The 12859-nt window shown below is 34.3% G+C and overlaps 1 protein-coding gene across 1 annotated transcript in view; it reads left to right on the plus strand.

Moving 5' to 3' along the window:
- LOC145246031 (uncharacterized) overlaps positions 1–12859 on the plus strand; it is a 79425-nt gene that overhangs the window by 49957 nt on the left and 16609 nt on the right. The window contains exon 2 of the mRNA XM_080107858.1: positions 2074–2199. Coding sequence (XP_079963984.1) covers positions 2074–2199 — 126 coding nt within the window. The remainder of the gene's footprint in view (positions 1–2073; positions 2200–12859) is intronic.

Raw genomic sequence — 12859 nt, forward strand, 5'->3', positions numbered from 1 at the left:
CCAAACTGAATAGCAATTGTCTGATATAAGAGGTTTCCCCTGCATTGATCAAAAGCTGATTGCTTTCTGGACATTCTCGGCGAGATTGCCGGAAACAATGCCTTGGCTTCGAATTAGTTTCGCTTTTATACGAAATAGCCAAATCAACACAAGTAGGGCCAAAATAGCAAGAATTGTGTAAAAGTCGCTGTAAATAAATCTAGACGCGATGCGCGTTCACAATTCGTACATATTATGATCTACAGGATATATAAGAAGTTCTAAGCGATAGTAACCTTCCCTGATAACTCCCCCCCCCTGAAAAAAGGCTTTCTTGGACATACAAAAACTCTTGCGTGCGTTTATATAGATATTGGGCAAAATTATGAAGCAACAATGAAAAATTGAAATTATGATTCAAACTTATATTATTTAAAGGTTAAGAATAAACATTAATAAATCTTGAATAATCAATATTTTTGTATGTCCTCTTTTTGCCTTTAAAACATCTTTTATTTGTTATTGACTAAATTGTTGCAGGTGGTACAATCTATTTTCTGCCACTCTTCATGAAGTTTGGCCTCTAATTCTTTTTTGATGCATTCTCACTCCTTTCCCTAGATGGAACTGCAAAGTTTCAATAGGATTTAGGTTTGGGGATTGAGGAGGCCACTTCATCACTGTAACCCTTTTTTCTCAAACCAACACATTGAAACTTGTGATGTATGGCATGGGGCATTGTCTTGTTGGAAATTTACATCACTTGAAAATATTTTAGTCAAAGAGTTTTGGTAAACCTGGTCCAGCATGTTAGTATAAATTGTGGCGTTCATTCTGCCCTCACATGTGTACAACATTCCAGTGCCTGAAGAAGCCATGCAGCCCCAAACCATTATACTCCTCCTCCAAATTTGACAGTTGGAACACACAATCAGGATGAAATGCCTCTCCTTCCCTACAGCGAAGATAAACCGCTCCAGTGGTGCCAAAAATCTTATGAAAAAGAAAGAATTTGTTACAATTTTTGAATAAATGTTATGAATGTGTATTTACATATAAATTCAATTGTTTCTTCCAAAATATAGGAAATAAAAGCCGTTAACTTACCTCAAAGTTCTTTTTGGCCCAATCATCAAGTGTCCAATTTTCATGGGTTTTTGCTAATTCCAGACGTTTTCTTGTTAGTCTGTGGCAAATATAACTTCTTCTTTGTTTTGCATGCTTTTAATCCCACTTCTAATAACCTTCTTCTTACTCTTCGAGCTGATATGCTTTTGTTTGCACCTTCCCTTAGTTCAACAGCAAGCTCCAAAGAACTTTTTTCTTATCTGCTCTTTTTTAAGATTAGTCTTCCCTGGCAGTTGTAGACATTTTACGACCTTGTCCTTGTCTGTTTTTGAAAGACTTTGTTTCCTTGTACGCTTTAATCGTTGTTTGAACTCTCTTCCTTGAACATTCCATCTTCCTGGCAATTTCAACCTGAGAATGTCTTTCACTAGATAAAGCAAGGATTTGTACCCTTTTAATCTCTGAAAGTTGATTCTTTGGAGGCAATTGCAATTAGATATAATATTATGGCACTTCTAAGAATAAAATAATACCTGAAAATTAAGAAAAATCCTGTAATTTGACAATTAATCATTTTGAATATTGAAATGAATTTAGTATGAAACTCAGCTAAAACTCTTGAGAGAGGCTTTAAAGCAAACCATACCACAAACTATTGTTAATATTTTACATTTGTTCTCAATTGTTCACTGAATGATTTTTAATGTTTAAATGTGTAGGTTTAAACTATTATCTCAATTTTTATAGGTGCTCCATAATTTTGGTCATGGCTGTATATATATATATATATATATATATATATATATATATATATATATATATATATAGATATAAGCTAATGTAATTTGAAGACAACATTCCAAAGAAGCCAAATATTTTGCATATTCTAGCAGACAACGAGTAACATTTAAAAATATTAACTTTTACCTAAAATAGGATTTAATAATGTCAGATGAAAGGTTAATGAAATTCTATGTATAATATTTTTTACCTATGTGACTTTAACCATGTATTATTGCTTTCTAGTTTTGCCACGAAGATGTAAAACCTCCTGGATATGCTAAACCAACCACAACAAGTGAAATGCTGGAAACTCCATTTCATCGAACTTCTAAATCTATAAAGACACCATACTTCGAAAATAAAACAGGAGTGAGTAAAAATTAATTTTATAAAAAAAAATATTTATCTACTAACTATTATTTATTAATAAGCACTATATTGTTGACATCTTTGTTTTTTTCGTTATTGTTCATACTATTTCTGGGTAAGTAATTATGAAGAAGTATCCATAGAGAAGACTCCTCTCCACCTCACTGAAATGGTCCATTGCAAAAGGAAATGTTGATACACATGGTTTTAGTGTTATTGTAAGAGTTTTCAAAACATTACTCCATATAGTCACGGATTGCATCACATATTTCAGTTCCAAATTTTTTCTTAGGGCTTACTCTTGAAACTTTCATATGAATGAGTATGACCACAAGGCATGCAAAAAGATCAGAGTTTTCCTTGAAATTTTGTCTTCAAATTTACATTACCATTAGCATATGAAGCGATACTCTTTGTGTAAACAAACTGAGCTTAGGTATTTGGATAATGTCAAAACATTGTTAATTCACTGTCCACATAGCAGCTGTCATTAGGGCGATCGGGTTGCGATCCTGTCTTGAAGTAGTTGTTTGTCTAGCCACACTGATGAGCTGTGAAACAGCGAAACAGTACTACATGTGGATGACTAATATATATATATATATATATATATATATATATATATATATATATATAGGCCGTTGATATTCGCAGCCGGCTGCGGCTATTCTAAAATGCTATTCGCAGCCGGTCGCATCAGCTGACCGGAAGTGACGTCAGACAAATCTTAAGTAAATTCTTGGCTAGAATTGTAAAAATAATTTGTTTTCTTTTGTAATAGAATTTAACAATTTCTTTCATTTTGAGCTGCTTTTTTCTCCCGTTTATTTTTGTTTTCTACAATTAATAAACCAGTTTACAAGTAAAAAATAAGTTGTTTTAATTTTTAATTACCAACACAGTGGCGAATTTAATTTTTCTCTCTCCCATTTTTTATTTTGAGCGGAGAATTTAACATGTCTTTTCATTTTAATTATTTGTTTTAGTTTTTCATTACTAACACAGCGGAGAATTTGGGGTACTCATGCAGAGAACGGCATGGGCGTGGCTTATCACTTGCTCAGTTGCGAAATATTTTTGTTTTTAGTAAATAATTTGCGTTTTTTGGCAAAGTTTATTTTTAATAAAATTAGCGTATTTACTGATATTTTTGAACCGCGATATTACCATTCTTTCATAACACCGATCACTTTAGTCCTGCCTTCTTACACAGGTTTTCGGGTCGCTGACAACGAATCTGATAATCAACCCCACAGCAAATTTACCGTTTAGATGGTATTAACCCCTCTACCTGTCGCCATTTTACAGGCTTCGTTGCCCGCCCGCTAGGTGTATCAGAATTTTAGGAGACATTTTTGACACCCCCAACAAAAAACTGCGAATAAAATATATAAAACTCGTAATTTCTGTTTTTAAAGTGGGTTGTTTATTTTCCTTATGAAATATACTTCCAAAATAAACTATTACAGTCGTTTAAAACATAATAGAAGTATTATTTTTTATTTTTTAAAAACAATGTTTACAAAATGTCTAAGCGCGTTTCTCTCGACAACTTCCGGTTTCGCCGCCGGCCGGCTGCGAATAGCATTTTAGAATAGCCGCAGCCGGCTGCGAATAGTCACTTCGTATATATATATATATATATATATATATACTTGGATGAGTTGTTTTCCAAGTCTCATCTACCCAAAGCACTAGTCGGTTAGAGACAAGATTGTCTGCTCTTTTTTGACTTCCGGTTTCTGCTGTTGTCGGTTTAACTGGATAAATTAGACATGGCTAAGCAAATGAGAAAGCCACTCTTCATATGAGAAATGGGGGTCTTTTCATGCTGTCTGAGAGGAAGATAATCATTAATCAGAGGGGACCATATGTTGCTTGTTGCCATCATCCTGTCTGCATAGCAGAAAATCTTTATTTTAACCTAGATGTCAAGCTACTAGACGTCATCCCTTCTTCCTTATTAGTAGTAGCAGTTCTGATGAGTTTATATCTAAGCCACACAAGCAGACAAGGAGTTGGACAATGTAAGTGAATGATGGAGATGTGCTTGTTGGAATGAGGGGCTTTTTATAGACAATAATTCCTACCAAGAATTCCTATGATAATCTTGGATCCAATATAGGCTCTATTAAATTTAGAACAATTTAGTACAAGAATTTAATAAAATATGTTGAAAAACACTTTAGCAAGAGTTAAAAACATATTTATTTTTTGGAAAGGTAACAAATAAACAGCTAGGAGGGAATGGCCGGCACCCACAGACTCTGCTATAACGCATAAACTAAAAACTGCACCCATATACATGTACATAAATGCATGCACATGCATATATACATACAAGCATGTAAGCATACACATATACAAAAACATAAATGCATAGGTACACATATACACACATATACATGCATGCACACATGCCTATACATCCCAACAGACTTCAGGTGCTAAACCAGGTAAACAAGGAGGAGAGAAGACCTAAAAACAAATTATATAAAAAGCTAAGAAAGTCTTCTTTTCAATTTTTCATCACAAACAAGGCACAGTGCCACTTTGAAGTAGGGGGCTACTATCAAGGACATAAGTTGCAGGAATATTATGAAGGGAGAGGAGTAATAAGATGTCTGTTCACATTGCACTTGAACTTCTGCATGTCAGTACAGTTGGGAAGCAGAATCCCGGAATCGAGTTCCAAAGTTTAGCAGTTCTGGGGAAGAAACTATTGGAATAGAAGGATTTCTTACACCTAGGGATCTCTACTGTGAAGGGGTGGGATTTAGCAGCTTGTTGGGTTTGGGGGGGTATTCACATCGAGGGGATACAAGTGCTTGAGTACTTGTAGAACAGGCAGAGGGATGCAACATTTCATCGATGGGACAGAGGTTGAAGCCTAGATGACAGTCAGGACCTATCAGGTTGGCGACTCTCTTTTGAACCCTGTCAAGAAGTGAGAGACTAGTAGCAGATGCACCAACCCAAATGTGACAACAATACTCCATACATGGGTGAATGGTGGCCTTATAGAGGTACAGGACACTTTAAGGCGTAAGTATTTTTCTAGCACGGTAGAGAGAGTCCACCGTCTTCGCAGCAGCCTTGGCAATGCTCTCAATGTATCTATTCCAGTTCATGTTCCCTGTAAATATTAGGCTGAGGAGTACAAAGGAGGTACTTTCAGGTAATGTGTTCTTGGCCATTGCTATTGGTGGTAGAGAAGGTTTCTTGTAATTATTGAAGGAAACAAGCTTAGTCTTGGCAGCATTGAATGTTGCCATTCATTTTTGTCCCCATTCCACTACAGATTGGAAGTCATCCTCTAGTGTTGCTGCCATTTCCTTATATGTGTGTTCATTTCTTTTCCCCTTGTGCTAGAAAATGGTGTCATCAGCAAATATACCCATCTCAGAGACAATTTTATTAGGGAGGTCATTTATGAATATCAAGAATAATAAAAGTCCAAGGATAGACCCCTGAGGTATTCCTGCATTTATATCATATTGTTTAGATGTACGACCGTCGAGGACAACCTGGATTTTTCTCTTACTTAAGAAGGATTTAATTACATTATGTATTCTTCCAGCGATACCATATGATCTAATTTTCCTTAGAAGACCACCATGCCATATCCTGTCAAAAGCCTTAGATATATTGAGGGCTACCACTCTACCCTCCCCTGTTTTGTCCAGTGAACGGTATATGCATTCAGAGATTACAGTTAGGATATCTGCTGTGGAACGGGCTTGCCTAAATCCATACTAATTGTTGGTCAGGAGTTTAGCAGCTGTAAGGTGATGGACTCGAGCTTGATTAATTAAGGACTCAAATATTTTGGCGAAAAGTGGGAGAAGGCTAATTGGGTGATAATTTAATGGGTCAGTTCTTTCGCCAGAATTCTTGAAAACTGGTGCTACAGAAGTGGTTTTCCAGCAGTTAGGAAAGCAAGATTCGTTGAGGCATTTGTTGTAAAGTTTGGAGAGAACTGGAGCAACCTCAGTGGAGCACTTTTTTAATAGTACAACTGGGATGAGATCGGGTCTACATGCTTTTGAGGTGTCTAGGTTTTTTATGATACCATGTACCTGAGAAGGGGTGATTTTCAAATCATCTAATGTGGTGCCGAATCCAATGTGGAGTTAGAGGCAAACTGAATGGCAAGCAGGTTAGCCTTCTCGGTTGCCGTGTAAACAACCTCATGATTGTTTGATAGTGGGGGAATCATTGACTGCCCATTATTTACTACACTGTTGTATATTTTCCAAAAATCACAGATTTCTAATTTCTGTGCTTTGATGCGTTTTCTGGTGGTTTCAGTGTATTCTGTCTTAGCTGTCATTATTTCTCTCTTCCAATTACTTCTAGCTTCTATATACTTCTGTCTGTTTGAACTGGACTCATGTCGGTTAAATCTGCAATATGCAAGCTGCCTTTGAGCAATGGCAGCTGCACAAGTAGAAATAAACCATTGGAGAGAGTGGGGCTTGCTATAGAATTTCCGTGTGGGAACATGTGCTTCAATTGCATTTTTTAATCATTCAGTGGTCTCATTTGTGCACTGTTCAGCTAGGAGAGAAAAGATATTTCCCCTTGGGGCATCTCTGATGAGATCCCCGATCGCTTCTCAGTCAACCTTTTCATTGTTTTGAGCTGTGGGTCTTCAGTTTTGGGTCAAGAATTTAGAGTGATTTCTACCATTATCACAGCATGATCAGCATTACCGAGTGGGCTGTGAGCATTCATTGTATAATCATCGGGAACTGTGGTCAGAAATAGATCTAGAAGTGAGGCATGTTGATCTTGCTGGTTTAGGAAACGTGTTGGAAATGTAACCATCTGTGTGCATAAAAGAGATCTATAATTTTATGGAATGATGTATCTGAGGGGTTAATGTTAAAGCTATGTAATTTCAAATTAGCCATATTTAAATTTGGTCTTATGTTTGCAATATTTTGGAGTGATAATGGGGTATGATCCCACACAGTCGGACGATTTTATTTATAAACGATGCTGCTAAGAACTGACGAATCAAATAAATTCACGTTCTGATACCAACCAATCAGAAACCAGAATTGCTTCATAAATATTAAACCTTTTCTCGAGCAATTTCACATGTTCTTTTCCCGGGTTTTGACACGGTAAGAATATTTTGTTCTGTGGAACTGTCTACTACAAACAAGTCACCTACCAGGACTTGTGTGTAACAGCGAACCATCTGAAACTGTTCTGAAACTCAAAATGGCTTACACTTCTAGAAAGATTAGTTCACTTTTATAGTTTATTATATTCCTACATTAGGGGGAAGTAATTATTGTTATAGTTTCAGATGTGCAAAGGTGACATGACTTAGAGCCTGGAGTATAAGACTTAATCTTTTTCAAAATTTATATTACTCCTCCAGAGGGATTTATAATGAAAAATAAAAATAACGTGTGGCGACTTAACAAGTCATTATATGGTCTAAAGCAGAGTGCTCAGTGTTGGAACACAGTATTCCATGATTATATTATTAAACAAAAATTTAGACAATGCGCTGTAGACCCCTGTTTATATACCCAACACAAAGACGATAAACTACTGATTTTGGTTTTGTGGGTCGAGGATATTTTAATCGCATCAAATTGTGACATAATGTTAACTGATGTTAAGAACAAATTAAGTAAAAGATTCAAAATGACCGATCTTGGCAAAATATCCTGGTTTCTGGGGATAGAATTTACTCAAAGCAAAGGACTTGTTACGATGACTCAATCGAGGTACATCGACAAAATACTATTAAAATTTGGAATGGGAGAGTGCAAGAAACACTCTACACCGGTCGAAAATGATATTAATAAAAATATACACACAGAATCTGAAATAATAAATGACACACAATATCGCGAAATTATAGGTAGTCTTATATATTTGATGACTGCAACCAGGCCCGACATATGCTATACAGTAACAAAACTGTCACAAAAATTATCATGACCGACAATGAAGGATTTAAACAGAGCTAAACAAGTCATACGTTATTTAAAAGGAACTAAAGAACAGAGTTTAGAAAATCAAGAAATCCCCTAAAATTAGAAGGTTTTTCGGATTCAGACTGGGCAAGCGACGAGGATCGCAAGAGTGTATCTGGATATTGTTTCAGACTCTCAGAAAATGGGCCTATTATTTCATGGAAATCTAAAAAGCAATAGATTGTATCTCTCTCTATGTGTGAAGCAGAATTTATCGCGATCACACACACGACCCAGGAAGCACTCCACCTTAAAAATATCCTGAAGACTATTTTAGAGCTAGAATTGATTACAAGCCCCGTGGTAATTAATTGTGATAATCAAGCCAGTATAGTCTTAGCACAGAGCACGGTGATCAACCAAAGATCTAGGCATATGGATATAAAATGCCATTTCGTAGAAAACGAGATAAAAAAAGAAAGGAATCCATTATTTTGAATTACATATCATCAGAACAAAATATCGCTGATGTATTTACGAAACCGGCGACACGGATAAAGCTACAACGTTTTTTCTCAAAACTTGTTGGTGAATTCGACTGAATAATTTTTTTTTTCTTTCACTGCCCTGTATGTATATAGATTTCTATATATTATAATACGGACCAGCGAAGTTCCACTTATGAGAAGGCTATTACTTTTTTGCATGAATATCAGCGGAAAACCCTAGGGATAATGCTCAGTATATAGATTTCTATATATATAAAAAAAAAATAAAATAAATAAATAAAAAAGAATAGTCCTGGACAAGACGTTAAACTGTATCCATTTTATTTGTATTAACACTTTAACCTACTAATACTTTTTTGTTTAGGAAAAAAAAAAAAAAAAAAAAATCTTTAATTTTCCTTTTTGACATTTGAACACAATTAAAAATGGCGTCTTTTTAAATGCTAAAATTCTAAGATCCAAATGATCTCTAATTTTTGTTATGTCTAAGTAAATATAAAAATATATATTCATTTTTGAGCAGAACAAACACAAGGGACTTCCCCATTATAAAAAATAGGGAGGATGTTGCAATATTTTGGAGTGATAATGGGGTATGATCCCACACAGTCGGACGATTCTATTTATAAACGATGCTGCTAAGAACTGACGAATCAAATAAATTCACGTTCTGATACCAACCAATCAGAAACCAGAATTGCTTCATAAATATTAAACCTTTTCTCGAGCAATTTCACATGTTCTTTTCCCGGGTTTTGACACGGTAAGAATATTTTGTTCTGTGGAACTGTCTATTACAAACAAGTCACCTACCAGGACTTGTGTGTAACAGCGAACCATCTGAAACTGTTCTGAAACTCAAAATGGCTTACACTTCTTGAAAGATTAGTTCACTTTTATAGTTTATTATATTCCTACATTAAGGGGAAGTAATTATTGTTATAGTTTCAGATGTGCAAAGGTGACATGACTTAGAGCCTGGAGTATAAGACTTAATCTTTTTCAGAATAACCCAGTTAATTGAGAAAGGAGTTTTATTAGACTTCATTTTTTAATTAAAGTGATTAGAGAAGTTCCTTGGTTATTAGAATTTTGCTTATTAAAAGGTGTATGGTTAGATATTCTTGTCTTTATCAAAGTTGAAGTAACGTTGATGCTGATATACATGTGTTTTTTACTAGGTGCTCGGGGTCTGCTATTAATTTGTTGATTTATACTGGGGTTTGATGTGGAGAGATAGTTTAAATTTTGTTCATTGTGGTGAGCATTGGTCGGATCAATAAATGCTGGGATATTGTTTTGTAGAGGATTATGAGTGTTATTAATGTTAGAATGATTGTAAGGATTATTATTATTATTATTATTATTATTATTATTATTATTATTATTATTAGTAGTAGTAGTAGTAGTAGTAGTAGGATTGTCAATAATCAACTGTTTAATTCGCTTCTTGATCAGTGATTCTATCAGATGTTTTATGGGAGGGGGAGCTTAACGACCAAATATTTGTGTCTGTTTTGGGGAAGTTACAGGGTAGCTCGGTGATCATGCATGAATATATAACATCTCTATGTAGGCAATCATTATTGAGTGGGCAATTTTGCTTGTTGTTACAGTTGCAATATTTTGGAGCTTAATTGGAAAAGGAATTTTGTGGGCTGATTTGATTTTTTGTTATTGAATGTTATAATTCTTTGTGATAAATTAGGTATAGTTGAATAAGAAATTCTTATTGAGTTTTTATTAAAAATGGCACTATCTATATGGGTACTTGAAAGAGTTTTATACAATATTGAAAAATTCCTTAGGTATGTTGGTTTTGTACATTTGAGCTAAATGGAGGATTAAACCAAATATTTTTCTTTTACCTAAGATGGTTGGGTGGGTTAGGGATGTAATGATTAATGTGTTGGTTTGGATTATTGCAGTTGCAAGGTTCATTGTTATTGATTGCATATAGATATATATTATCTTCACTGTTATATAAAAGAAACTTTGTGTTTCTGTGAGTTCATTCCCTATGGACTCCAAAACTCTTTATATACATCTGTTTACAGCACAATTGAACTATTATACTTGATTTTTGTATTTGAAACTTTAATTCAAGCCATTATCACCATACAAGTAGAAAAGCCAGGCATATAAAATATACAGTAATTTATTTGATATGGTAGGTGCACATTCAAAGTGAATGTTTTTATTTAGAGCACAATTGAAGCATGATACTTGATTTTTGCATTTGAAACTTTGATGCTTGCCATTATATATAAAAATAATTTTATAAAATCAACAGTAGGTTCTCTACAGTGCGGTATATTATGGACTAAATCAGTGCAAGGAGGAATGTGAAGCTTCCTCCCTGTGCACCACGATGGGTTCCTGAATAGAAATAGTAATCAATCGAGTTGATTGAAAAATAGGCAATTTCACTGATTTTGATGACAATAAAATATGGGAGAGTGAAACATTCGTTGATCCTTATTAAATTCTGGCCAACATCTGGTTTCCCTGCTAGTAATATATATATATATATATATATATATATATATATACATATATATATATATATATATATATATATATACTTTTTATTTGTTTTATGTAAGCATTAATATATCGTTATTCATTCAGCCAGTTACAAGTAACTAGAGATCTCTTCAGGACATATTGTTTAACTTTTGCACAAGCAATATTGCTTGAAGAGGTCTCTTGTTACTTGTAACTGGCTAACCGAAACATGTTCATGAATGTGTAGCAACATATTAATTGTTTTGTAAAACAAATAAAACGTATATCTTGTCCTACTTCGACATTGAGCACTCTTGCATTAACCTCGTTAAAACTTCTTCGGTTGCTTTACCTCCAGAAAATATTAACTTAAATTATTATAATATATATATATATATATATATATATATATATATATATATATATATATATATATATATATATATATATATATTATATAAAACTCTGTGTGTGTGTGTCTGGTCACAAATAGGCTCCTATATGGTTGACTATTTTAAAAAACTGATTACATATAATGATAGAAGATGTATCGAGACACAGGAATGGGTATGTTTGATCCGGCAGAACGGTGGTTCGTTAAAATTGTGGGGTCTGCGTTCGCGCCTGGTCCACAAAGTATGAAAATAAAAAATTTAAAAATAAAAAAAACACGTTTACAAGTGTTTTTGATATAGATGTACATAAGAATACTTTGATAAGTATGTTTTAACTTAAATAGGCAATAATAATTAATAGAATGGAAATAGGCACAAACTTTAATAAAGACTTTTCATATCTATCTGCGTTGATAATTATGTTTCAGTTTGAAGAAATATGGTATAATAAAATTATTGTGACAAGTGTTTCAGTGAACAGGTATGGTATAATAAATTATAGGGTTTATCTATTTTATTTTTACTTTTATCATATTTTGCTTTGGTTTTGATATCCCCAAATTCGAAGCTATCTCTTTACAATCCTTCCTTTTCATAACCTATCATCTATCTATAAATATAAAAGCGAAAATGTGTGTATGTATGTTTGTATGTGTGTCCGCTAAAAATTTTCAATAGACATGACGAAAATTCATAAACTCGGTATCATATCGAAGCTCCATCCTTTGTTCGAAAAATATCAAAAAAGTGGCCAAAATACGTTCATTTTATCACCCCAAAACCGACAATTTTTGACGTGGGGTGGGGTGGGGGATAACAAAAACGGTCCTCTCGCGACGACGACCGGTTCTATGCATGCGTCAGATGACATCATGACCTGATTTACTTTAAATAGTTGAAAAATTGAACAAATTTCATGTACGTCGCGTTAAGTCAGTTGGTTAACGCGTTGGTTCGTTATCTAAACGTTTTGGGTTCAAATCGTGGTGTGAGATGTCTTTTTTTTTTTTTTTTCGATTTTTTAAATTTAAATATTGAACCAATGTTATTTAAGCCATTTTTCACATAACGTTTGTTTTTCTGGGTTTTTTTTACTTCGCTTATCCACTCCCGACCACACACCCAAAAACACCCGAGTACCCACGGATTTTTTAAATTTTAACAAAAACGGTCCTCTCGTGACGCCGACCGGTTCTATGCATGCGTCAGATGACGTCATGACCTGATTTACTTTAAATAGTTGAAAAACTGACTAAATTTCATGTACGTCGCATTAGCTCAGTTGGTTAGCGCGTTGGTTTGTTAT

The sequence above is a fragment of the Euprymna scolopes genome, chromosome 23 (assembly GCF_053919585.1).
Source record: "Euprymna scolopes isolate OS-2025 chromosome 23, ASM5391958v1, whole genome shotgun sequence".
Lineage (NCBI taxonomy): Eukaryota > Metazoa > Mollusca > Cephalopoda > Sepiida > Sepiolidae > Euprymna > Euprymna scolopes.